Source organism: Trichoplax adhaerens, genomic scaffold (genome assembly GCF_000150275.1).
Source record: "Trichoplax adhaerens TRIADscaffold_2 genomic scaffold, whole genome shotgun sequence".
In the NCBI taxonomy this organism is placed as follows: Eukaryota; Metazoa; Placozoa; class Uniplacotomia; order Trichoplacea; family Trichoplacidae; genus Trichoplax; species Trichoplax adhaerens.
Genome location: NW_002060944.1, coordinates 4,730,784 through 4,755,366, shown reverse-complemented (window position 1 = coordinate 4,755,366; position 24,583 = coordinate 4,730,784). Strand labels below are relative to the sequence as shown.

Here is a 24,583-nt window from a genome sequence, read left to right as displayed (position 1 = left end):
GATCAAAACACGACTTGATCTTTAAACTCTCTTATGGATTAGATATCTAACTAATTTATTTGCCCTTACCCGAAAATGAATTAGTTTTATATTTACTAAGAATCTACATACTGTATGTAATAATACTCGTTACAGTACAAGTATCGTGACAAAGAGAAATTTATTCTCAGTTTATCAGGCCTGAATGGTAGTCATGCTATTCAGAGCTAGAGTTGGTAATTATGGATCAAATTATCTTATATTGCATTGACGAGTAAATAATTGATGTAGTGCTAGTAATCTTTTCATTCGAACTATGCTTTTTAAAATATAATAAATAGAGATTGAAAAGTTTAAAGGAATATTATGATTATCGACGTTGACCATAACATATGCATGAGTAAGCACTGAACACACGTAGGTATAAACAACAAATATGTCATTCATCGATGGAATTATGTAAAGCCAAAGTAAAGCATAGCATATGAATCGTGTATTACTTTCTTCCATTCAAATTATGCATTTTAAAATATACGTAATAAATAGAGAATGAAAAGCACAAAAGGAAGTTTTCATAGCAACTTGTAATTAAGTACTGATCATATATGTATAAATAATAAATAAATCATTCACGATTAGAATTGGGTAAAGTTAAATAGCACATGTAATATATATATAATTCTCTATCCATACCAGCTACGCATTTTAAAATATAATACATATATATGTATAAATAGCAAACATGTCATTCACAGTTAAACTATGCATTTAAAAATATTCGTAATGAATAGAGTATGAAAAGTTCAAAAGAGTATTTTCATAACAACTTGTTATTAAGTATTGATCACTTATGTATAAAGAACAAATATGTCATTCATGGTTAGAGTTGGGTAAGGCTAAAGAGCATATGAAATATATATAATTTTCTTTCCATTCGAGCTACGCATTTTAAAATATGCGTAATAAATAGAGAATGGAAAGTCCAAAGGAGAGTTGTCATTAACAACTTGTTATTAAGTAGTAATAACATATACACGTATATATAAAAATATGAGTAAGTATTGGCCACATATGTATGATTAGAATTATGTAAATTTTAATAGGACATGAAACGCATATTATTTCCTTCTCTTTCGAGCTATGTATTGTCACAGTCATCAAAATAGCTTTGATATGGATGTGTAGTTTATGATAACAGTTTGTTTTGAACTTTTAAGAAGTATGAACCACTACTTTAGGAATTGTTATTGTTAGTAATAACCTAAGTTATTATGGTACAAGTAAGTATCGAGAACATAGGAGCTTGACAGGGCTTATGGTCGAAGTAGATTTACGTATGAAATTGTTTATTACCTCGAATGTCCGTATTTCATAATTCAATCGTAACAAGATGTTTGTTATCGAAATATGTTTATAACCACTGAAAGAGTATATTGGAAGGAGTGTGATCAATAAAAAGTGATTCAGGTTAAGTCTAAGTTGTATGATAGTTATATATCGTATACGCGTATTGTGTTAAGCGAGTTAGTACTTCGCAAGGATTCCAGTTACTATACTGTAGGCTAGGGAAGTAGTTCTGCGGATTAAAGCAAAGTTTATTATAAGCAGTGTGTTGTTTCTTGTGTCGCAAGAGTAGTTGTGGCAGTATTTAAAAATATACGTAGTAAATAGAATATGAAAAGCCTAAAAGATTGTTTTCATATAGAGACCACATATGTATAAACAACAAATATGTCATTAATAGTTAGAATTGGTAATTGATGGATCAGACTATGTTAATTTGCATTAATCAATGAACGATGGATGGGCAATAACGTCAGCAATGTTATATCTTATACCAGGATAACTTAATACGACTACCATGACCAAATTTATTATTACAAGAATTTATTTCATTCAAACTATGAAATCGTACGTCTAACAGAGAATAAATCGTCCAGAAAGAATGCTATATTCGTATTCAAGCATTGTAATAGCCACTTGTTATTCATTTATCAAGTATCAATCACCTATAAATAACAATTATACCATTCATAGTTAGGACTAGTCATCATAGATGAAATCATATTCAATTGAATTAATCATGGCCCCTTCCATGAACTACTGGAAATTTTTAGGTAAAAAATTTCCAGTAGTTTATAGCTCTCTCTTTAGCCAATTGATGGCCTTATACTGTCAAACGATATGTTATTCTATATTAATAAGACTAGAGTTAGAAACTTATTCCATTCATATAGTATTATGGAATGTCTATAGTCCACCCTATTCATCTTATTTTATTTCCATTCAGACTTTGCATTTTATAGGCATAATAGAGTATGAAATATTCGATTTAATAATAAGTTGTTCTAAAATACCAATCCATAACAAACATACCATTCATATTTCAAATGGGTCATTCCGATTAAAATTATACTTTAATTGAAAGCATTTAGGAGCGATTAAGGGAAAAAAACGTTGGCTTATTTATCGCTATCATTGACGAAAATAGATGCTACTCTAATTGAATGAGCTGCCACTATATAGTATAACCCCCGTTCATAGCGAATAACATGACTACCGCCATCTTTCCTCTTTATTGTTGTATTCCGTATTCAAGTTATCGTAACCTAATACAAATTGTATTTTTATCAACCAATTATCCTATATCCAAGCATAATTAATATAATCAATTCAATCATATAACAAGCTAAAAAAGTCGATTTGATTTCATGTTATTTTTACCATAATAAGAATTGAAATAATTGACAGGTTGAAAAATAGTATTGAATGTATTGTATGATGACAGCTTGACCATGTTCTTTATCGTCTTGATAGAATGATTTTTGAATAAACAACCTTGAGCCAAGCTAGAGCATTGTCCTGCATATTATTTCTCTAGTTCCAGCTTGAATTAATAGGCTGTTGATTGTGGCATCAACAACTGTTGAATTGATTTCATCTATTGAAGAAAGTGGGCAAATCATGTGATCCAGCATCCACAGGATTAGCATAACATGATAATTATTATTCTAATGACAATGATGATTATGGTTATTAATTAAGATTGAATTATTGATGAATTGTATGTTTTATCCTATCTCTTTTCTCTTCTTCCATCTTGCAATCGATGAGTCAGCGTCCCTAACCACCGTTACTATAGTAATCATCCAAGGCGTTAACCCAGATCGCGGATTGCAGCTTCCATTTTCAATCTTGTCTACTGTGGTGAGCTAAATACACTGCTCTACTTATACCCTACAGTCGATGAAATGAAGGATACAACATAGTAGGCAAGAAAAGTGGTTACAAACTAGCGAGTTGGAGACGATGGAAGGAGAAAGACATTGCTATCCGATTGTCTCTACATTGTATTGACATTGAACAAATAATGATTCTAACATTGACTTCTATACATTAAATCTATTCAATTCTTCTTCTCGACAAGCCATTAGAATATTCTACTCGTTGAGTGAACAACGAATCAAATTATCAACTTCAACTTGAATTGGCCTAGGCAGCAAAAAAAGAGAATATTTCCCGCAAGTTAAGGGTTAATCCTTTCTGTGGCTAGAAGTAAGTGTGGATAGATTAAGCTAGAGATGGATCAGCAATCGGTACATCATCTTTATCAGCTTACATAATCGGGAACGAGTATCTAGTTATACCAGCTAAGGACGCTAACCCTAAAATGTATTCATAAGCTACGATGCGATAAATACTTTTATATCCAGTGGGTACATAGGTCGCGGCTAAGATAGGAAAAATTAAAATAGCCTGACACAGCGATCGGGAAAGGGGAACTAGAACGATTATCTAATCAAAGATGAATGGAAATATTCTTTTAATTCCTGTCATGATCGATGCTTCTACTTCCAATACCCTACTTCTTTTGACGGCTATAAAAATTATATACGCCTAGCATGGATGGTCAAGGCAATCTTTTCCTACATGTTCCAGCTAATAGTTCATCATTAAGCATATTCTAATCAATTTAGATACTTATTCTATTGTCCTGGTTAATGCCTCAAAAGGCTACATTTTCATATTCTCAACTGGAAAAATTGGAATGCCATTACTTCCATTTCTTCTCTTTCACCAAATGGATTTTAATGATTCATTCTTCTGTCACTTTATTAAAGTACAACTATGTTAAAATAAGTGATGATTTCCGATTGCAAGCAATCGATTGATATAAATCCTTTCATTATTTCAAATTTCATATTCACAATCGTTCTATATCTTGTAAATCAAGAAAGAGTTACTTCTTCTTCCATCCTCCGTAGTTGCAATTTGATAGATAAAGTTAAAAAAAGGAAGTGTAGACTTTGCCTAAGCTTTACTCTAGTTATACTGATGGGTTCCGTTTTATGATATCCAACATCATTTTAGCAGTAACAAAATCTCTTCTTTCTACCTCCAAATTCACTATCACAGTGGCAATCTTTCTACCTTGTCTATAACAGATTCTAATCTCCATAATAAACCCTAATGCAATCCAAGGATGTCTTTTAGGTACTTCCACGTTCGCGGTACTTTTATTTGTAGAAAATATCGTACTCAAGAGTAAGCACTTTAAACCTATCCAGCTACCCATTTGCAACATTGCTCCCCACAGATTTACTTAGCTCCATCATTTTCCACTTGCCAACCCTTACAAAAATTCTAAAACAGTTGAAATAGGCTACGATTGTATTTATAATCTACTTTGCCGGAAGTATTCTGTCTTTTGGGGCAATCTTGATAGTTTGTTATGATTAGCGTCTTGCCGCTGCTATTTGACTAAGACTGTATATAAAAGAGTTCAAAGATGAATATCTAAACATATAAATCAGGATAAGTAAACTTTGCATAGCTCTTGCAACGGTTGATCGCTCTTGCATGGCTAGAGTGATTCAAATTCAATCGAGATTTTACCATCATCATCAGAATTATGAAATTTGCTAAAGCACTTAAAGAATGAAAACTAATGGACTAGAGTAATATACTATTCTATTTCATCCTAGCTAGAATTGTCTCCATACGCTTTCTTCATTTCTCTCCGTCTTGCTGATTTGGAGTTTTGCGTCTTTAAATACTTCTATCTCATCTTTTTTATTACGCCCCATTAATTTTTCACCTCCTGTCGAAGAGATAGTCTTAAAAAAGAAAGTACGGTAATTAACTATTAAACGCTGCCAATGCTCCATCAAACCCTATCTAGAATCGTCTACATATAATATTTATCTGTTTTATTGTGCCTCATTAATTTCCCACCTCCTATCTAGAATTATCAATATAGTTCCTTCTAGTTCATTTTGGAGTGGACCACCTTCGAAAACTTCCGTCTCCAATGTTTTATTACGCCTCATTAATTTTTCACCTTCTGTACACGAAAATAGTCCTTTAAAAGAAAAAGTAACCAACTGTCAAACGTTGACGATGTTCCTCCAAACCTTAAACCCTGTCTAGAATCGTCTACATAGTTATTTTCTTTCTATCTTATTCGTTTTGCTGTGGACCTGCTTATTTTTGATTTCTTTACCTATAACTTGCTACCATAGAATTCTAAATCCAATCATCATGTCATCAATATAATCGAGATATAATCATAATGGAGTAGTCTATTTCCATCTATGATCGTTTACCTATTTTATTTCTATATCCATACTCCTGCTTTATTGGGTATTGATCATTTTTCAGCTAGGCCTATCCTACCCGCTATCATCATACCCCATTTACTTTCTTCCTTAATTGCCCATGAACTACCACTGTATTAGTTCAAATATCCATCGATCCCATGGGCCTTACTAACTCAAATTACAATCTTCTCTATTTTATGATATAAAAAACACCCATTTTGAATCCATTTTCGCCCTTGAATGTTATTTATTCTACATTTAAATATAACTTTCTTATCCATTGTTATCATTAGTATTCACAAGATTTTATTAACCATTTATTGAACTCATTATATAAGATTTCTATTGATTTAAAATCCTATTTCCCATGTAGCAGTCTCGAGAATCTTGACACAGTTGTCCATCAGTGTAAAAATTCTGTTCAATTTTATCATTTTCCTGCAATGATTGTATCGTTTTCTCACCTACCCTACCTATCGCTTAACATTTAATCCTTTTCAAGAGAAAGTTTAAAATGGAGAAATGAGTTCATTCGAGTACTGTCTGCCAGCAGAAATAACTTAGGCGAGGAATCATCATTAATTACATAGACATCAATTTTCATCAAAGTATCAATCTAGAAGAATCGATTCTTTCTAAACGATACCCAACTGGATAGTGTATCCATTTAGCAATGGTGATTCCGATTTCCTTGATTGAAATGGATCTTATCCGACAGTAGAGATCATTAACGACAGAATAATATGCTTTTTAACCTTTAATTATTGTGACGCTATTAATAATCGATAGACATTATTCAAGGAATAAACAATTAAAACTTTTATTATTAATATCTTTATACGATCTTAACCATATAGAATTGGTTATAGCTATCCGATGTAATAATATATTCATCTTCTACAGGCAGAAATGGATGAAGAAGCTTATGAAGCCCAGTTACACGAAGTCTTTATGACCTGTGATCATGATGGCGATGGCTTTTTAACGAAAGAAGAATTGATATCGCTATGCCACAAACTGCAACTAGACGAACAAGCACCGCAAATTGTTAATGTCCTTGTGCCTCGAGGTAGTTCTGGTCATGTAAGTATCCATTATCATTGTTGATTTTCGGCTGTTCTTGGTAAGATATAGCTTCAAAATAGGAAAAATAATAACTTGAAAGATTAAGCCGATTTCATACTTGTTATAGCATATTGAATCCCTAAAGTATATTCAAAAGTGCTTATTTTTTCCATGAAATATATCATAATACAGCTCTAATATAGCTTAAAAAGTCGGCTTAATCAAGATGGCAGAATTTATACCCATTACAGTACATCTAGTGTTCATTTTTTTCACGAAATTGATCATAATACATCGTCGTCATAAGAACTTAAAAATTCGACTTAATTAGAATAATAGAGCTTCTATCCATTATAATTTATAGCACATTAAGCGTTGGTAGTGAAATCAAAAGTGTTCATTTTTCCATCAAATTGATCATGATACAGCCTCAAGATAGCTTAAAAATTCGACGTATATAATTTGTATAACAAAACGGAGCTTATACGTATTGTAGTATATTGAGTGTTGGAAGAAAATCAGAAATTTTCATTTTGTCATTAAAATTATTGCTCTTTCTTGAGTGGCCGTTGTGAGAAGTAAAAGAATCTTATATTTATCCGTTGCCTTTCATAATTAGTTCTTTATATGATCAAGAATAGCAAACAGAATATGCCTTATATCTGTTGTGGCCTATTTAATATTTAGATCAGAAACTTTCTTAGCTCATAAAATTGACTACCCTTTCTCGAGTAACCTCGGTGAAAAGCAAAAGAATTTTATACTTATCCATCGCTTTTCATATCTAGTCGTCAACAATAGTAAAATTAGCGAACCTAGTAAGACTTTGATCTGTTGTTGCATATTTAATGTTCACATCAAAAGGCTTTCATTTGTTATCAAATATATGCCCATTCTTGAGTAGCCGTGGCAAGAAGTAAAAGAACTTTATATCTATTGATCGCCTTCCATAGTTCTTAATAATATTAAAGTCGCAGATTTTACTATTGAGTCTCTTTCGCTTCTAACATTCCCAAATTTTAAAGTTTGATTATTATCATTTGCCTACTTCCTTAGACAATTACGTAAAGAATTCTATATCGATCAATTGTTTGCAATAGTTAATTCTTAACCTGATTATGATTTCTTCAAAATTCTATATCGATTAATTGTATCCCTTAGTAAATTCTCAACCTGATTATGATTTCTTGATTGTCGCTGATTTTTACAGTTTTAGTCTCTTTCATTTCCACAATTTACTAATTTTATTAATTACTATCATACATTTAGCTAATTTCTTTTACTGATATTATATTTAGATTTCTTTCGAGCAATTTAAAAGTGGATTTGTAGAAGTTTTATCTCGCGTTGCAAGCGCTACTGAAACAGATACTAGTGAAAGCGAATCGGAATCACGTAAGTCTATCAAGTCCAACAGAAGTTATTATTGCTATCTGTTTTATTGTCTGTACACTATGCCTAAATAAATAAATCATTAAATTAATGGAATCTCCTTTGCAATACTATTATTAAAGTAATCCAAAGTAGACTATTGTCAATCCAAACTGTTTATTAGGATGAGAGTAAATATGAATATTACCGTAAAATTCTTGATTGTTTTGATTTTGACTATACGGATATTTACAAGATATGCAATATAGTAGTAGAGATTACTACCATTGATCTGCTTAATTACAAGCACAGCGATTGATTTTCTCCATATGGCTAATCGGATAGAATTCGCAAGTGATATTATACTTTAAAAAGCTTATAAGGCTGAAAGATGGTATTATAATCTACAGCATACCCCATGTATAGTAATACGTATAAACACTTACTCATAGTTGGACAGAATTTGCGTGTGATTTTAAACTTTTAAAAAGCTTCTAAAGCTAAAAGATAACATTATAAATCTACAGCGTAGCACAAGTATAGTAATACATACTTATTCATATTTGGATAGACTTCGCTTGGGATATTATAATTTTAAAAAACTTATATAAAGTTGAAAGATGGTATTATAAATCTACAACATAACACAAGTATAGTAATACACGCAAATGATTCTGCATAACGTTCATTGGATTGAATTTGCATGTACAATAACATGATAACATAAAGAGCTCATCAAGCTGAAAGATAGGATCATAAATCTATGGTATAGCACAAGCATAGTAATAAATGATCCTATATAACCCTAGCCAACTGAATTGAACTGGCCTATGATAGACTAGATCATAGTTATAGTAACCTAAGTTTCTATAGAAGGCTAATTTGAAATAGAACCTAACTGTATCGTTCACAGACACCTTCAGTAAATTGACTTTGTAAGGCTCATTAAGCGTTTCATTAATCCATATAGAAACCACTCGACATTTAAGCACAAGAGCGAAACGATATGGAAGAAGATCAAGGCCGGATTCGGAAGCAGATACATCTTATTCTGACAACGATTTTGATAGCTACAGTGATAGTAAAAGATCGGGATCGCCAGCTCCGGTAAGTTTGTGGAGTAGGAGTTCTATACCAAATTTAGAGGAATTTAAAATGTCGTCATAATGACTAGTTTATGCCGTTATCAACTGCAAAATAGACTCTGGTTTAAAATAGCGCCAAATTTCTAGTGCATTGATGTAAAATAGTTCGTAATTTCATTGGAAATAGAGTACTGCAGCCAACCAACAATGGAATATGTCGCTAAATAGTACACGAATCGAGCCAGGATCTTACACAAGTGATGATGAACTCGCAGCAGCAGAGGAAAGGGAAAGATTAAAAGCAATCTTGGAAGAAGTCAATGTGGGTCAAGCAGGTTTTCTTGACGTTCACGAGTTAAAAACAGTTTGCGAACATATTGGAATGGAAAATTTAAATGAAGAGGTATTTCTAGGCACAGTTAATTTATACCAACGCACTTTCAATCAAGAATTTTAATATTCTATTCGACCGTTCAAGATGAAAGGATATTTCCAGGCTACTTCCTATTAATCCTAATCTTTTCTTATACCTCTCAACTCCTAGGAATTATCCTTTCTTTTTGAAGAACTGGATGAAAATAAAGATGGCACACTTAGTTTTGACGAATTTTTACATGGGTTATCCATCGTGAAAGAGTTAGGCGCTTTTGCCAATTCTCCTCCGATATCTTTACCCGGAACTCCACCACAAACACTACGTCTACCGGCATCGCTCAAGGTCTATAATTTAAATTAATATTTCATTTTTTAAGTCATAGATTATGTAATTGGAGGATAACAGTTAGAAGAAGAAAAGAATCTATTTAGCCGTTATTCAATTCGATTTAATGCTGTAATAATTTTGCAGAGACGTGCTTCAATTAATCGCCTTGGACCTGAGGAGCTTACTTCTCAAACCAGTCGAGTACCAACACCCTATTCCTTTAATCAAACTGCTGATCTCTTCAGTTCGTTAGATCCTAACCATAGTGGGTTAGTACTCGCTTCTATTATAAAATCAAATCTGCAATTTCCGTTACGACTGAAACAATATTTTCCTGTATGTTTACAATTAATGATCATCAAAATAATGTATAACTTGCAGCTATGTTCCGGCTGAAGCCGTTAGTGATATTTTGGCTCAGGAAGGATTAGCTAATGCACAAGAAGTTATTCAGGTTTAAGACCTTTGAATTAATCTCAATAACCTTTAACGCATGAAATTTAAATTACTAATTGAAAATTATGAATTATAGAGCTTTGAAATGGATGCCGATAATAAAATTAGTATTCGCCAACTATCCGAAACATTAGAACATATTATTCTTGAAACGAGTCAAGATCCACGTTAGTTTAAGCCAATATGATTTTTTATATCGGTCTATTCTATCTCGATGATCCCTTTAAAATATGAAAAAATTTATTCATAAGATAGTAATAGGAGTCGAATTTCCCATCATAAAATAATTTTAATCTTTCTTCAATAGCTGTTACACAAGCCATTTTAAGTGTATATAAAAGTGAAGTTGGATTCCTTAGGTTGGTAATATGCTAATTTTAAGGATATCATAAAAATAATCTCGTGCTAATATGATCTTTTACTTGTCATTTTAGTCCAGTCTTCGATCGAAATAGTATTGTAAATTTCTAAGATTGTAAAGGAATTTACGAGCAGTATATAATTATATTGATTCACTACTTCTAGATCTACCATTGAGGAACACATTGCTGAAAAAGAACGACTTAAGGGTGATTTAGCAAGAGCTGGTGAGGAACAAACTATGCTAATTCGTGAATCAGAAGAAAGAAGCGCTGATCAAGATCGAACACATCAAAATATATTAAAGTCCGTATTATCCGCTGTATAATACTTAATTGTTAAAATTATATCGTATACATAATAGTCAGTCCAAGCTTTATGATTCTAAATAAATTTTGAATTGATTAATCAATAGAAATGCCGAACGAGAATTCCAAAGTCGATTACAAACACTACATAAGGAGATGGAAGTCGAACGAGAGAAATGGAATCAACAGACTACCAAACAGATCCAGAAAATGGAAAATTCTATTGGTCAGCAGAGATATGAGGAGCAAAATTTGAAAGATAAATTAGCCGACTCAGAAGAGGTAAAGAATAGCCTTTGCTAGAACGACAAGATAGTAAAAATTAGAAAGATTCTGCTAACAAACCAGCCGAATAATTTAGTCTTTTAATTTTGTATCAGAATGGTTAAATAGCATCCAATTATCTCTCCCTCTCTTCTTTTCTTTCTTTAATAAGTAACTTGGTTAGGTGATTGAAAATCGACAAACCTTTAGTTTGAATTAAAACTAGTTACTAGCATCAAATTACTCTTTCGAACAGGCTGTTGATACTTTGATTCGATTATTTCATTCCGTAATCGAGTGTAATAATCCTTAGCTATGGATTAGTCCAGTGAATTGCATTAAATGACTCTTCTGCTCTTCTAAGCAGCTGCTGATAGGTTTAATTAGATGTTTTTAAAGAATAAGAGAACGAGCAATCGTGTTTTCAATCTTAAATTAAACGATTTAGTAGGATTAAATTACACCCCTTTCCCTTCTAAATGGCTGTTTAATCCGATAATTCTATCGATAAATGAGCATAACAATCCTTATCCTTGAATTAAGCTAGGCAGTAAAATTAAATTACTTTCTCTCTCTCACTTCAGCAACATTATTTGATGAAATACTTCACTTAATAAATGAGCGTCAATAAATTTTAGTCTTGAATTATGCGAGCTAGTAGTATATCATATTTACTCTTTTCTTGCTCTACTTGTAAGATCAGGGATAGTTTGACCAGAGTGAGTAACATCAGGCTATCCCATTTTTATTCATAAGAATACTGATAGGTTAATGAGACGATTTAATCCCTCACCATCCACAATAATGGATTGGAGGATAATTATAACTTTTCCTTTATCCTGATTCAAGTTAAGCCTACATGCAGAATAACATCTCCTTTTATCACATCCATTGTAGGAAAACAGTCGTTTAGGTGCTGAATTAGCATCAACGCAAGGCAGATTACTCGATGCTCAGCGAAATATCCTTCGATTAACCAAGGAATTAGAGTCAGCTTCAGAGTTATCCTCTAAGGTATGTTGATGAGGACAAAGTCTACAAGTTATAATGCATATATTCCCCCATCGCTATCACTCTAATCAGTAGCCGATTTTATTGCGTTTAATACCATCGCTTAATCGATCATTTCTATTTATTTGCATTTTTGCTCTTTTAGTTGGCTGAATTTGATGCTCAACGTGAAGATCTGAATAAACAACAAAGCAGTTTTGCTCAACAAGAATTACGGGAATTAGAGCAACAAAATCGTGAATTACGTGATCAAGTCGATGAATTAACAACACGCTGTGATAAGTATCAGGATCAAATTGCTCAGTTGAATAATACATTTAATCGACGTGGTGGTCCTCGTGGAGTTGGTGGAGGAAGAGGCGTAGGTCGTGTTGGCTCCGTCTTATCCGATTATGCTAAGCCATTAATCGTTAAGCGAAGAACTGTCGAATCAGATTCTGATTCTGAATCTAGCTCTGAAACAAGTTCTGGCGCGGAATCGGATGTCTTGAAGAAATTGAAGAAAGAGCGAGAGCCAAGTGCAGCTGAAAGACGTAAGTTAATTATCCTTCAACGATACAATAGATTGAATCAATTTTGGCTAATTATAAATAAATATGAAGTAAATCAATATGTTTGTATAAGAAATACATATGTATATGTTAGTTTAACATATATAAAGTAAATATATATATGTACTTTCGATCATATTAGATCTACTATGTTTAATTCAAACTACAATTCAAGTACCACAAACAGTTTATCCCGTCAATTTCGCATGATTACTAGAATAGATTCTTGTAATGTAATTTGATAGGATATTGCAAGATAGATGATCCAGTTTAATTAGTATTTAAATTGCCTTAATCGGCAATCTTAATTGAGTACCAAGGTCTAAAGTGAGCAAAGGATCTAATTTTAATCATCTCAGCGTTAGAATACAAATTGTAACCATAATTTCTATGTGGTGCGGTAGTCAAATCGATCTTTCTCATCAATAGAGTCAATAATTTCTTGCTGTATTACCCAAATGGGCAGTTTTGGCCCTGAGTAGCAATCATTCAAATTCAAACTTATGTAATTGAACTGATGTACGAGAAAACTTTTAAATCAATAGTAACATCAATTCGTTGTCAAGAGTACAACTGCCCTGTCATTAGTGAGCAACGATCTGATAGAAATAGCCAGCAGTAGATATTTGAAATCCATAGATTGCACTATAATGATGTAGGAATACAGTAAGTAATATCCCTACTTGAATCCATTTTAACAGAGGTCGAAGCTTTAAAGAATGATGTAGAAGAATGGAAAGAAAAGTATAATTCAATAAATGATGCATTTACTAAGGAAAAGATTGAAATTTATGAGACTCATGATCGAGAAACAGCTAAACTTCGTGAAACTCTAGCACGTGAAATGGACGACCTAAAAAAATTAGCAGGAGAAAGAAGTCGTAATTCTGATGAAATGCAGCAATTACAACATCATATCGAAGAGCTCAATCAATTAATTAATGACCTGAATAGCAAAATTGAGGAATTAGAAAATGAAATTGCTTCATTAAATAAAGAAAGTGAAGAGTTAATAAAATCTCATAAGAAAGAATTAATGCAAAAAAGGAAAGATTTCGAGATCGAGAAAGAAAATTTAGAGAACGAATTCGATCAAGAAAGGAGTCAAATTATTGATTCATATGCTGATGAAAAAGAAACTATGGAGAAACGTTTTGAGAAGGAAAGAAAAGATCTTGAAGAAGACTATCTTCAAGAAAAGATCCAGTTAGAAGAAATTTTTATATCTGATAAAAGTAAATTAGAAGAGGAAAAAAATCAAGAAAAAATGGACGTTATAGCAAATTATGAAAAAGAACGCCTTGAATTAGAGAATCGATTTGCCCGTGAAAAAAATCGATTAAAAGAACAACTAGAAAGTGAACATCAAGAATCATTGGAATCGAAAATTAATGAATTACAGCAAAATTTCAATAACGAGAAATCGGTGTTAGAGAAATCAATGAATCAAGATGGTAAGAAAATACGTGAAGAATTTGAAGCTTTATTTCAAAAGAAACGTCAAGATTTAGAGCAACAACATGAAGAGGATTTAAAGGAATTAAGCCGTGTCTTAGCGGATGAAAAAATTAAATTAGATGAAGAGTTTAAACGGCAAAAAGATAGTTTGGAATTAGAAAAGAGCCAATTGGAAGCTAAATTTAAACAAACTTTGGATGAGAAAATAAAATTAGAACGTGAACGTAATCAATCCAGTGAGTTAGCGAAACACCAAAAAGAATTAATGGATAATATTAATAAAGAGAAATTAAAATTTGAACAACTATTACAAGAGAAAGAGAACAAATGGAAAAGAGAAATGGAAGATTTACGCAAACAGCATGGACATGATAAAGATGAATTGAAAAAATTATTGCAACAAGAACATCGTGCTGAGATACAACAATTAATGGAGCAATATTATCGCGATAAAGATGAATTGGAAAAGGCTAAAAGCAATGCTATCTCACATCAAAGCCAAGAGCTGCAAAAATCAATCGATCAATTAAATCTTGACAAGAAAAAATTAATGCTAGACAATCAAACTATGAAAGATGAACATCAAGCAGATAAAGCTGAAATTATGCGAGTTATGCATACGGAACGTGAATCATTAATGAACCAATGCTCACAAGTGCAAAATGAATTAAATCGTATGCAGCAAGAAAATATCGAATTAGAGACTAAACTTGCCTTATTTGAAGAGAAATTAGCATTGGTTGGTAATAGTTCTGAAGAAGGTACCAAAAAATTGCAAGAAAAGATTGAAGAGCACTATCTGTAAGTTAATTGTCGATATCTATCGATATATATGTTCTAGTTCATGCAATATAATTTGTTCACTATATTATTCATATAGTATACTATTAGGTAAATAGTTCTATATCGACTTCATTATTTTTTTAATTATTTTATAATTTTATAGAGAAAAAGCCAATTGGGAAAAATCAACTCGTCAATTATCTGAACGAAATAAGTTATTGGTAGATAATATTGATAGTCTCGAAATGACCATCAAAGAGATTGAAAAGGTATAGTGTAATATCTATTACCGTGCTTACATAGTTAGTTATTCCATAACTTTACTCGTGCTCAATAGTAGAATAAGACGATTAAGAATTAATACTTCAATTATTTAGTCTAAAGAGGAAAGCCTTGAAAAAGAATCAGCAAAAACAACTGCATATCAGATGGAAATGGATCGGCTGACAATGAAATATCAAAATAGTGAAAAGGAAGTAACTGAAGTAAGAGAAAAAATCATCAAGTCTGAAGTAAGTAAATTGCTAGATTAATTAGTAATTATTTCAATGGAATTGATCCTGTAAGACTATTAATGGATTAATAAAAAAATTCTATATTACTCTTGATTGTATTACTGTAGATTACTATACAGTCCTTGCGAATGGAAATAGTTAAAGTTACCTCTCAAAGGCAAATACTAGAGCAAAGATTGCAACAAAACGCATCATCTATGGAACAAATTTCGTCTATACAAGAAGCATCTAAAAATGAAATTGAATTACTTAAAAACAAACTACAATCATCCGAAAAAGAAATGAAAGAATCCAATAATAAGGTTAATAGAGAAAAATATCTTTTTAAATAAATTTGTCCATAATCATAGCATAAGCAATGGGATATTATCATTGTTATTAATCACAATCATATTGATTCTATCTTTGTTAGATACAACAAGCTGTCCAGGAATTAAATAACGAGAAGCAATTACATCGACTAGATGTAACCCAATTATCGGAGAAAATTCAACAAAAAGAACGGGAAGAGAAAGCGCAACTGGATGTTTTACAGCAAGAATTAGGGCTTTTAAAAAATAAGGTAGGATATCCACAGCTGATATTTTTCAACTAATGACATGCAAGCTTTTATATAAATTATCAGTCTAGCTAGATAACCTATTGCTTAATTTACTTACCTATGATAACTATAACTCTTTATCAGTACTGAACTGGGTATCTATTATCGTATCATTCATTACAGCTGCTAGATAAGGAAACCAATTATTTGCAATTAAAGAAAGAAATGGAAAGCTATGCAGCAGGAGGTTATATGCAACGGCAAGAGTTCCAACGCGAAATCGAGAAACATTTACGCGATAAAAGTGACTTACTCCGTGAGAAAGAAGAGTTATGTCTAAGATTAAAGGAAACGCGCGATGCAATGGAAAGTCACATCAGTTTGATGCGAGCACAGGTATGACAGTTTAAGACTAGTCTTGTTAATAATATCTATTAATTAACTCAACTAGATCGATATGCCTGTTCAATATTTACCTTACCAGTGACCAACCTAATGCTTCTATTATCTACCTATTCGTTCAATTTAGATTATTGAAGCTGAGAATAAAACCGAACGCAATAACATCTTAGTATCCGAATTATACTTGGAAAATTGTAAATTATCTAAACAACTATACAATTCGGAACAAAATCGTAAAAAACTTGAAAAGGATTGTTTCAATATTTCTGCTCAAAAAGGCAAATTACAAAAATTGTTAAATAGCGTCTGTAAAGCTACTATTTGAGCTCTATTTTTCATTAATATATCAGCAACACATTAGCAATCACCACCATGATTGTGAGTGTACTTACAGTCTATTAAATACCTTACTGCGCTATTCAAGAATAATTCATTATTATTTTTACAATCATAAGATTTCCATGTTTCAACTGATTTTCTCCATCAATTTTAGCCAAGCAGTATATCTTAACTTATTTTTACTTTCATTTGCAAAATAATCATTAATTTGCAAGCAATAGTGCGGTCAAATCGAATAACTCTAATACTTAAAAATTGTATGGTAGTAACCGATTCGCACTCATCGGTTAAATTATGGCATATTGCACTTACTAGTTTTCTATCACGATATTCATAAGTTAATATAATATCTTGTCTAAAAGATAATGCACTGTATATAGCGAGTATATCAATTATATTTCTCAGCTCATAAATAAACAATTTCTTACCGAAGTAAAAATTTACCATTAAAAAATGATACTGTACTGTATACAGAAATTAATTACGAAATCATAAATAAAAATCGTTTTTTATGTACTAATTTGGTATTGACTAAAAAATGAACCAATGAAATCAAGCTAATATTGAAAGAAATTCTAGCTTAAAGGCAATTATTTTTATTTAACGTTCCGAGCAAGATTAATGCAAAACATGTATTTCATAATGACACACTAGCAGAATAAGTATTGTAGCACACCAGGTCTGCAATTATCTATGACATATTGCTAAATTGTCGTCAACGTATACGTACGGAAAAAAATTACTCACCGATCAGTTACACCTTAACTATCCAAGCAGGTTGGTAAATGGTAATATTAATACTGATTACAGTGAATTAATGATCGACTAACAGCATGAGAATGAACGTTTAAAAAGTCTTACAGCAATACAAACACCATTAAAATTAGCACATCTTCTAAAATGTGATCCGCGTTTAATCTAAGACATATTCTGATATAACGCAGCTACCTTAATTACAAATATTCTATATTTTACGAAAACGTGAACTCACACATATACAATACGTGTGATGTCATTAACCACTTTGATCTTCGCTATTATTAAAATCCACAAGTAACGTAAAAACAATCCACCAAATGAAGCCTTTTAATGATTCTGAGATTGTTAAGTCAAAATTATAATTAGCATGTAGAATTTTATGCAACTTCGGCCATTTCGGCTTTGTTGTCGGCCTCATCTTTAGGCTTTTCATTTTCTTTGTGAACGATCCTTTTGAGATCTTTTGACATAAAATATGGCTTCTCAGTGGATCCGTCATTTCTTTCGAGATCTTCCACTATAATTGCGCACGGAAGTAGAATATTTTATGAATATTTTACGGCCTAGTGCAGTCAATGTCATACAAACAAGCATATATCGTACGAAACTTACGGAAACAAAGGAATAGTGTGTCTACGGCCATATCATAAACGCCGAAAAAGACACTTGCAATAACATATGCGCATATAATGATGATCTATATTTAATAAAAGAGCATCATTATTAATCATTACTAGCTGATAATAATCTATGTACTATATCAGGGTAATGACAATGATAATTATTACGCTTACGATGACAGGAACCAAGTAATAATTTAAGTCACTTCGATTTCTGAAGTAATAGAAGCTAGCAATTCCTGAAAGTAAATATAAATATTAGATACGAAGAATTTGTATAAAGAAATATACCTTTTAAGATCACGTCAAGAGAGAAGAATTTACCAGTAATGCCCACAATTAATAACTTTCCCAAGAATAGCAAGAAAGCAGTAACATTATCCACGATGGCAACCCTAAATTTTGTAATATAAAGCTAACATGATATCACTGTGTAAGGCTTGCTTACAATTATTTTCGAATACCTCAAAATGTTTCGCAGTAATAAACTAAAAGCATTCTTAGCCGAAATACAAAAGTTCTTGCCGTATATGGCGATCTAAATCAAGTACAGAATCCCACAATGCTTAACAAAAAGCACCTATTATTTAAGTCAAAGCATTCATGAAATATAATAACTATACAGACCTCAATATATGCGTTCTTGTTAATAAATTTGAGAAACTTTTCCAAGCACCAAAAACAACACCTCAGACAACTATATATGAATTATACTTTGCTATTAGAATCTGTCGTTATCTCATAAACGATACAGTATATCGTAAAAACCTTCAAAAATAAATAAAAAGCATGCAAATAAATTTAGTACGTACTTAAAGAAGAATTCTCGTATAGGATTTGCCTTGTCATGCGGACCAGCTATTTAAAGACAGTAAAACATATAGGATCATCATTACTATCGGTAAAAACGAAATGAATAAAATATTTTATGATAATTAGCAAATACCAACCTCGAAGTTGTTTTTCCAAAAATTCAATAATAATTCGAATTAATTGAACAATAGCGATAATTAGTGCTCCAAAAGCCAATGAGCCAATATGATATCTAACTCACAGGGTGATACAAATTGGATAGTTTCTATATTACTGTAACTCCCAGCAGGTATGGTCTAAAAATAAAAATTATAACTGTTATCAAACCTGAAACAACGCCATAATGAACCCAATAAAGGAGCCGATGGAATGTCCTGTGAATGTATAAAAGAATAAACGCGTTTATGAAAAACTTCACTTTTTGGAAGTAAATAATTTAAAATCGCGATAAGAACAGCAATGGCTTCACCTCTGGTTTATTAAATGCCCAATACCAAGAAGCAAATGCCCCCGCAAGTGTGCAATGAGACAGTGCAATAACAAAATTTAGCACCCAAAGGAAACCAAAAAGGTGATAAATTTGCATGTATATGTACGCACTAAAATGCAATAGTTATGATATCATAAGCTCTACAAGTATCCGCAACACGGTAATAAAAATTATAACCATAACATCATTTGTCTTATCGTACTTGGCACCAGCATAATTGACAAACTGACAAATTACTCCCCGACTTAGCTCACTAAGGCTGAAATTCTAAGATACCATCAAAAATATAAAATGCAAGCACTTAGTTCTAAATTAATTAACCTTCATAAGCTTATACCAAGACGAAAATGATATATACAAAGATTTTAACTTACGGCAGGATTACAAACTGATGCCGCAGTGTAATTACTATTTGCCGACGTTGGCACTAAAGTAACTTCGTACAATTTTGTTCCGGCGGATAAAAGAAAGCTTTCAACAAATTAAGGAAAAATCTCATAATACATTAACAAAAGATCACAGATTATAATCGGTATTCATGCTACAATAATTTATGTTAAGATACAGTTCCACGCCAACCCACCAGGCAATTGTCGCAAGCTGCAACAGGAATGAAAATAGTGGGAAAAAAATAGTCGAACACATTGCTCGAACAGCCCTAATAACAATGAGATTATTAGACTTAAAAAGATAGTAAGAATTCTTTCAAACCCTTTATAATGTTAATTAGTCAAATCGTAGCCAAAATAAGCTACTTATTAATATAGTGCTTACTGGCTAGCTTCTTCAATTAGTTCTATTGCGATGCTAACACGATCACGTAAGAAGATTAAAATAAGAAGAATGATGCCACCTACAACAGCAGAGGTAATTCCTATCGCACACAAAATGAAATATTAATTTATTTTCTATGATTACAGATATTATCACCCAATTGCAAGTATAACAAAGGTATATCAAAATTGAATGTTTTCATTTTATCTAGTTTTAAGAAAAACGTTAATGATGTCTTTATCTTACCTCCAGCGAGCCACGTTTCCTTCATTTGTCCATACTCTTTTATGCTTGTCGTAAAACTAAAACTGATGCTGCTATTGGAAGCATTTAATATACTGTACTGATTGAAACAGTAATAACCACCTATGTTATACAACAAAATAGGGATAAATATATAATGAAATTGTAATATCAGATCTAACCTATTTATGTTGTTTCCTTTAATAATTAAATAATACGTCACTATACAACGAAAATGATTACTTACTATACGATAATGTTGCAACTAATCCCAACATGCTCAACCATACCATGGGACCTGCTATCCATCTGTAAATTTCATACTTATCAGTTAGAATATTGAATCATTACTGTACTATTTCATTCCACTACAATCTAATTATAAAGATTTTATACAAAATATTAATTATATACATATTATCTATCCTATATCTACCTCATGATAAGAATATAAACAAGAGAACAAGCCATAGCGACACCAACAGCACTAAACGTTGTAATACACAAAGATCAATAGTTAATCATGATAAATATAACCAATATCATTTTATTAACAGTAACGAAATACTGCAATAAAAAGTCGTTAATACTGTATATAATCATTCATTTAATTTAAAGCAACATACCCAAGAATTAAGTACCAAGTATTGTTGATATCTGATACCACCTAAAAAGAAAATATGTTTAAATTTTTAATAATAATAAGTCGACATTCCTATAGGGTATTTATCAAGTAATATTATCTTTATCTTTAAAGGGACAAATGCGTAATCGTTTATTATAAGAATCTTACCGCTGTACCAATTACTCGAGCATTTAAGAACTTAGCAACGCCACTGCAAGAATAAATGGAAAGTTACATCAGAGAATAACCATGACTTACGCATACATCATAAATAATCCAAGTATTTATAATACCTTTCGCCGTTTATAATATCTGACAATGAGAACGGGTCACCTGTAGGAGTTTTCAAAGTTTGCCCGGTAGTAGAGTCTACCACTGCACTTGTTGAATTTTGTATTACATCAGGGATGCAGCGTCTGACCTCTACAATAACCGAAATTATAAGTTTTCAATTTAATGTGACATTATACAGCTTGAGGATATAAAAACGTTTGATATCGTACAGTATTTATATACTTACGTGAAGTACTCTTGAGATAAAATGGTGCACATACACCATCTCGAACCTGATTGGTTCGATCCTATATTTTAATGACAATAGTACAGTTAAAGCAGAGGTAAAATACTAAGAAAGCAAGACCACATCCTATTGCTTGGAAGTTCTATTTTAGCTTTAACTTACAGTTGAAGATGGACTGGAAGCAGTTACATGATAGACACAAACAGTTTCATTAGCCGGTGATCGAATTCCATCCATGTTGGTCGTAGGACAACTCTTGACACAAATCTACAAAGAATCAAAAGTTATCGAGTGAGACACTTCTGTTATCATGGGATATCATAAAGATAGTTTAAAACCCTTTTATTAGTAAAAAATGTGTTTTACCAGGATATTGCTACATGATAATGAAGTCTGACCTGTTGTGTTGGACACTGAAACTGAAAAACACCACTGGCTTTCGTACACTCCATGATATTAAAAAATAGTAGATATGGTTTATCCCTAATAGAAATTACAAACTTTTTTACTGTAATGCCTTGCCAAGTACTGAACTACTTTAGCACATATATTTGTTATGGAATAACGTATAAGAAATTCGTAAATCAAACAAGTAAAACTCTAAATATATTGTACAAAACACAATATTTTTGCTACTTACGCCATATTTCCGCTACCGCACAAGTTTCCTAGTTAGTTAAGTTAAAAGTATCATTAACAGTCTAAAGCCCCAATAATTATGTCAAATAAAGATAGATATAATCATTGTGAATTTACCATACGAGTCAGTAGGATAAATTAAACGTGATGGATTGCCATTAATGAAAGCTAGACAGGAATAAATATTAATTAAAAAAATTGATTCACGACTTACATATAAATGAGGTATTTATCCAAATATATGATGTACGAACAGAATTTATGTGCCAATAATATAAATTAACCAGATAGTATTAATACATTCAAGATTACTATCAAATTTTAATTTCGATGTGTTTTCTTACCAAATACACCCAATACGAATAATCCTAACACATAAGCCGTGAATAGTAAACAGCAAATGATATCAGTGCAGCCCCTAAAATAGAATAAAATAGCAATTAAATTAGCCTCGTACATAGGGTAGATGGTAGCGAAATTTGCAACACATTTACGCGTAAAACTTACGTAGTATAATAGAACGGATAGATTAGTAATATTGTACTTAATACCATAATTTTTGGTTACAGGTAGTAAATACTTACCGTATCAATTTCATCTTAAATATTATAGGAATTAATGTCTTGTGGAATTATTATTTATTTATTACAGTATCAGAAGATAATTAAAGTAATGATGAATCTGTCTACAGTATTCTATGGTACGAGTGTGTTATGTAATAGTGCAACGATTTACGTATATCCTACCGGTTTGCGATGGGGCCTTTAAAGTCCGGATCATGCTGTTTTGCTTTACCTAATAATGGATGAATATTTAGTTATTAAAAATGTTGTTAATCCTCTTTTATTTCAGTTTATCAAGAAACATTAGAAATAGTAAATGTCTGAATAATAACATCATGGCAACATGACCGTGATTAATTTCTGGTAATATGGTATCAAAATAGAGGATAATGTAATAACTACCACTAACAATTAAGAAGCTGAATTAAGTTAAAGATTTTAAAGATTTTAGCTTTTTAAATACAATAAGTAAAATCTTTCGTGTTTAGTAGTGCGATGGAATGAACCCATGATTAAATTTCATGTATGATTCGATAGCTTTATTCAACAAGAAAACATTACAATTAACTAAAACAAATAAGATAAACGGGTGTAATTCTAGTTGTACAATCTGCTAAAATTTCTCTAAGTGGTCTGATTTTTTAACCGAGTTGAAAGGGAAACGACACAGTACAATAAATTAACGTAACTGCATAGAATAAACGATAAACGCTAGTTGTATGTTAATTGAATCTTGCTATTAATTTCATTACTGGCTCGACCGCTGTCAACTACAGCATAACGAGTATACGGAATAATTGTTAAGCATGGATATGAATATGATCCTGTCTAGACATAAATTTAAGTCATTTTGCTGTGAGACAGCTACAATATTTTAAAGATCCTACACAACTATTGTATTTTATGCTATTGCCGGTCGTTAATGTTATAATTTAAAGTTACGAAATGGTAAAACTATGGAACATTGAATTATTTTTTTCCAGCAAAACAACTGTTGTACAGAGTACAGTATTCTATCCAACTAGAGAAAACTATTATATAGCAATGATCGGTATAGTTCAACAAAAAAACCTATTACAGTTTCAATGATCGCCATATTGTTGATTCAATCAAATTTTTTTCATTGATCTTGCTTATGATGGCGAATTCATCAAGTCGATGTACTTTGCTTTACTCAGAGAGAGCGTTTGTGTTAGGATTCATTCGTTATCAATAGCAACTAAGTTACAACATATACGTATATGATTGTACACTTTTAATTATGTTACTTGCTCATCATAGCCGAATTTAGAGCGACTTAGCAAATGAATTCGTAATCAAAATTCTACACTTTAATAGTAGACTCGATGATATAGCGAATTAAAAAATTGATTAACATCGCGATTGCTTTAAACACAATCATTAAATAACGATCTTACCGTGTTTCCCATCTACCTCATCTTGTCCCATATTTAGCAGTAATTTAATCGTTTAACGACTATTTCAACACTTATCGTTTTACTATCAAAAGGTTAAAAATGCCTGTATACTCGAAAGCCCAAAAAACTAGTATGAAAAATGACCGCTTGAGAGACCAGAAGAAAATACCGTAAGAGATTATCGTAGTCCCGAATAACAGATTTGATCACGTCTATGTAATATGTTAACGGTACTATATTCCACTGCTTGCACTGCTGTATGGAACGCTATACCTATAATATATTTGCAGTTTAGAGTTTAATCTAAGTACCGTAGTACTTCCTTTTT

At 31.7% G+C, this 24,583-nt stretch overlaps 1 protein-coding gene across 1 annotated transcript; it reads right to left on the bottom strand.

Moving 5' to 3' along the window:
• Positions 1 to 17,927: 17,927 nt before the first annotated feature.
• On the bottom strand, positions 17,928 to 24,286 carry TRIADDRAFT_53446 (uncharacterized protein; the record flags this gene model as incomplete). The annotated part of the gene is made up of 24 exons (XM_002109392.1): positions 17,928 to 18,067; positions 18,163 to 18,247; positions 18,345 to 18,409; positions 18,462 to 18,565; positions 18,983 to 19,028; positions 19,121 to 19,215; positions 19,311 to 19,357; positions 19,848 to 19,944; positions 20,057 to 20,131; positions 20,248 to 20,347; positions 20,494 to 20,613; positions 20,738 to 20,799; positions 20,927 to 20,977; positions 21,117 to 21,157; positions 21,284 to 21,326; positions 21,409 to 21,538; positions 21,636 to 21,696; positions 21,798 to 21,902; positions 22,034 to 22,118; positions 22,276 to 22,303; positions 22,392 to 22,442; positions 22,619 to 22,692; positions 23,021 to 23,069; positions 24,256 to 24,286. The coding sequence occupies 24 exons, from the start codon at positions 24,284 to 24,286 to the stop codon at positions 17,928 to 17,930; spliced, it is 1,785 nt and encodes a 594-aa protein (XP_002109428.1).
• Positions 24,287 to 24,583: the final 297 nt, after the last annotated feature.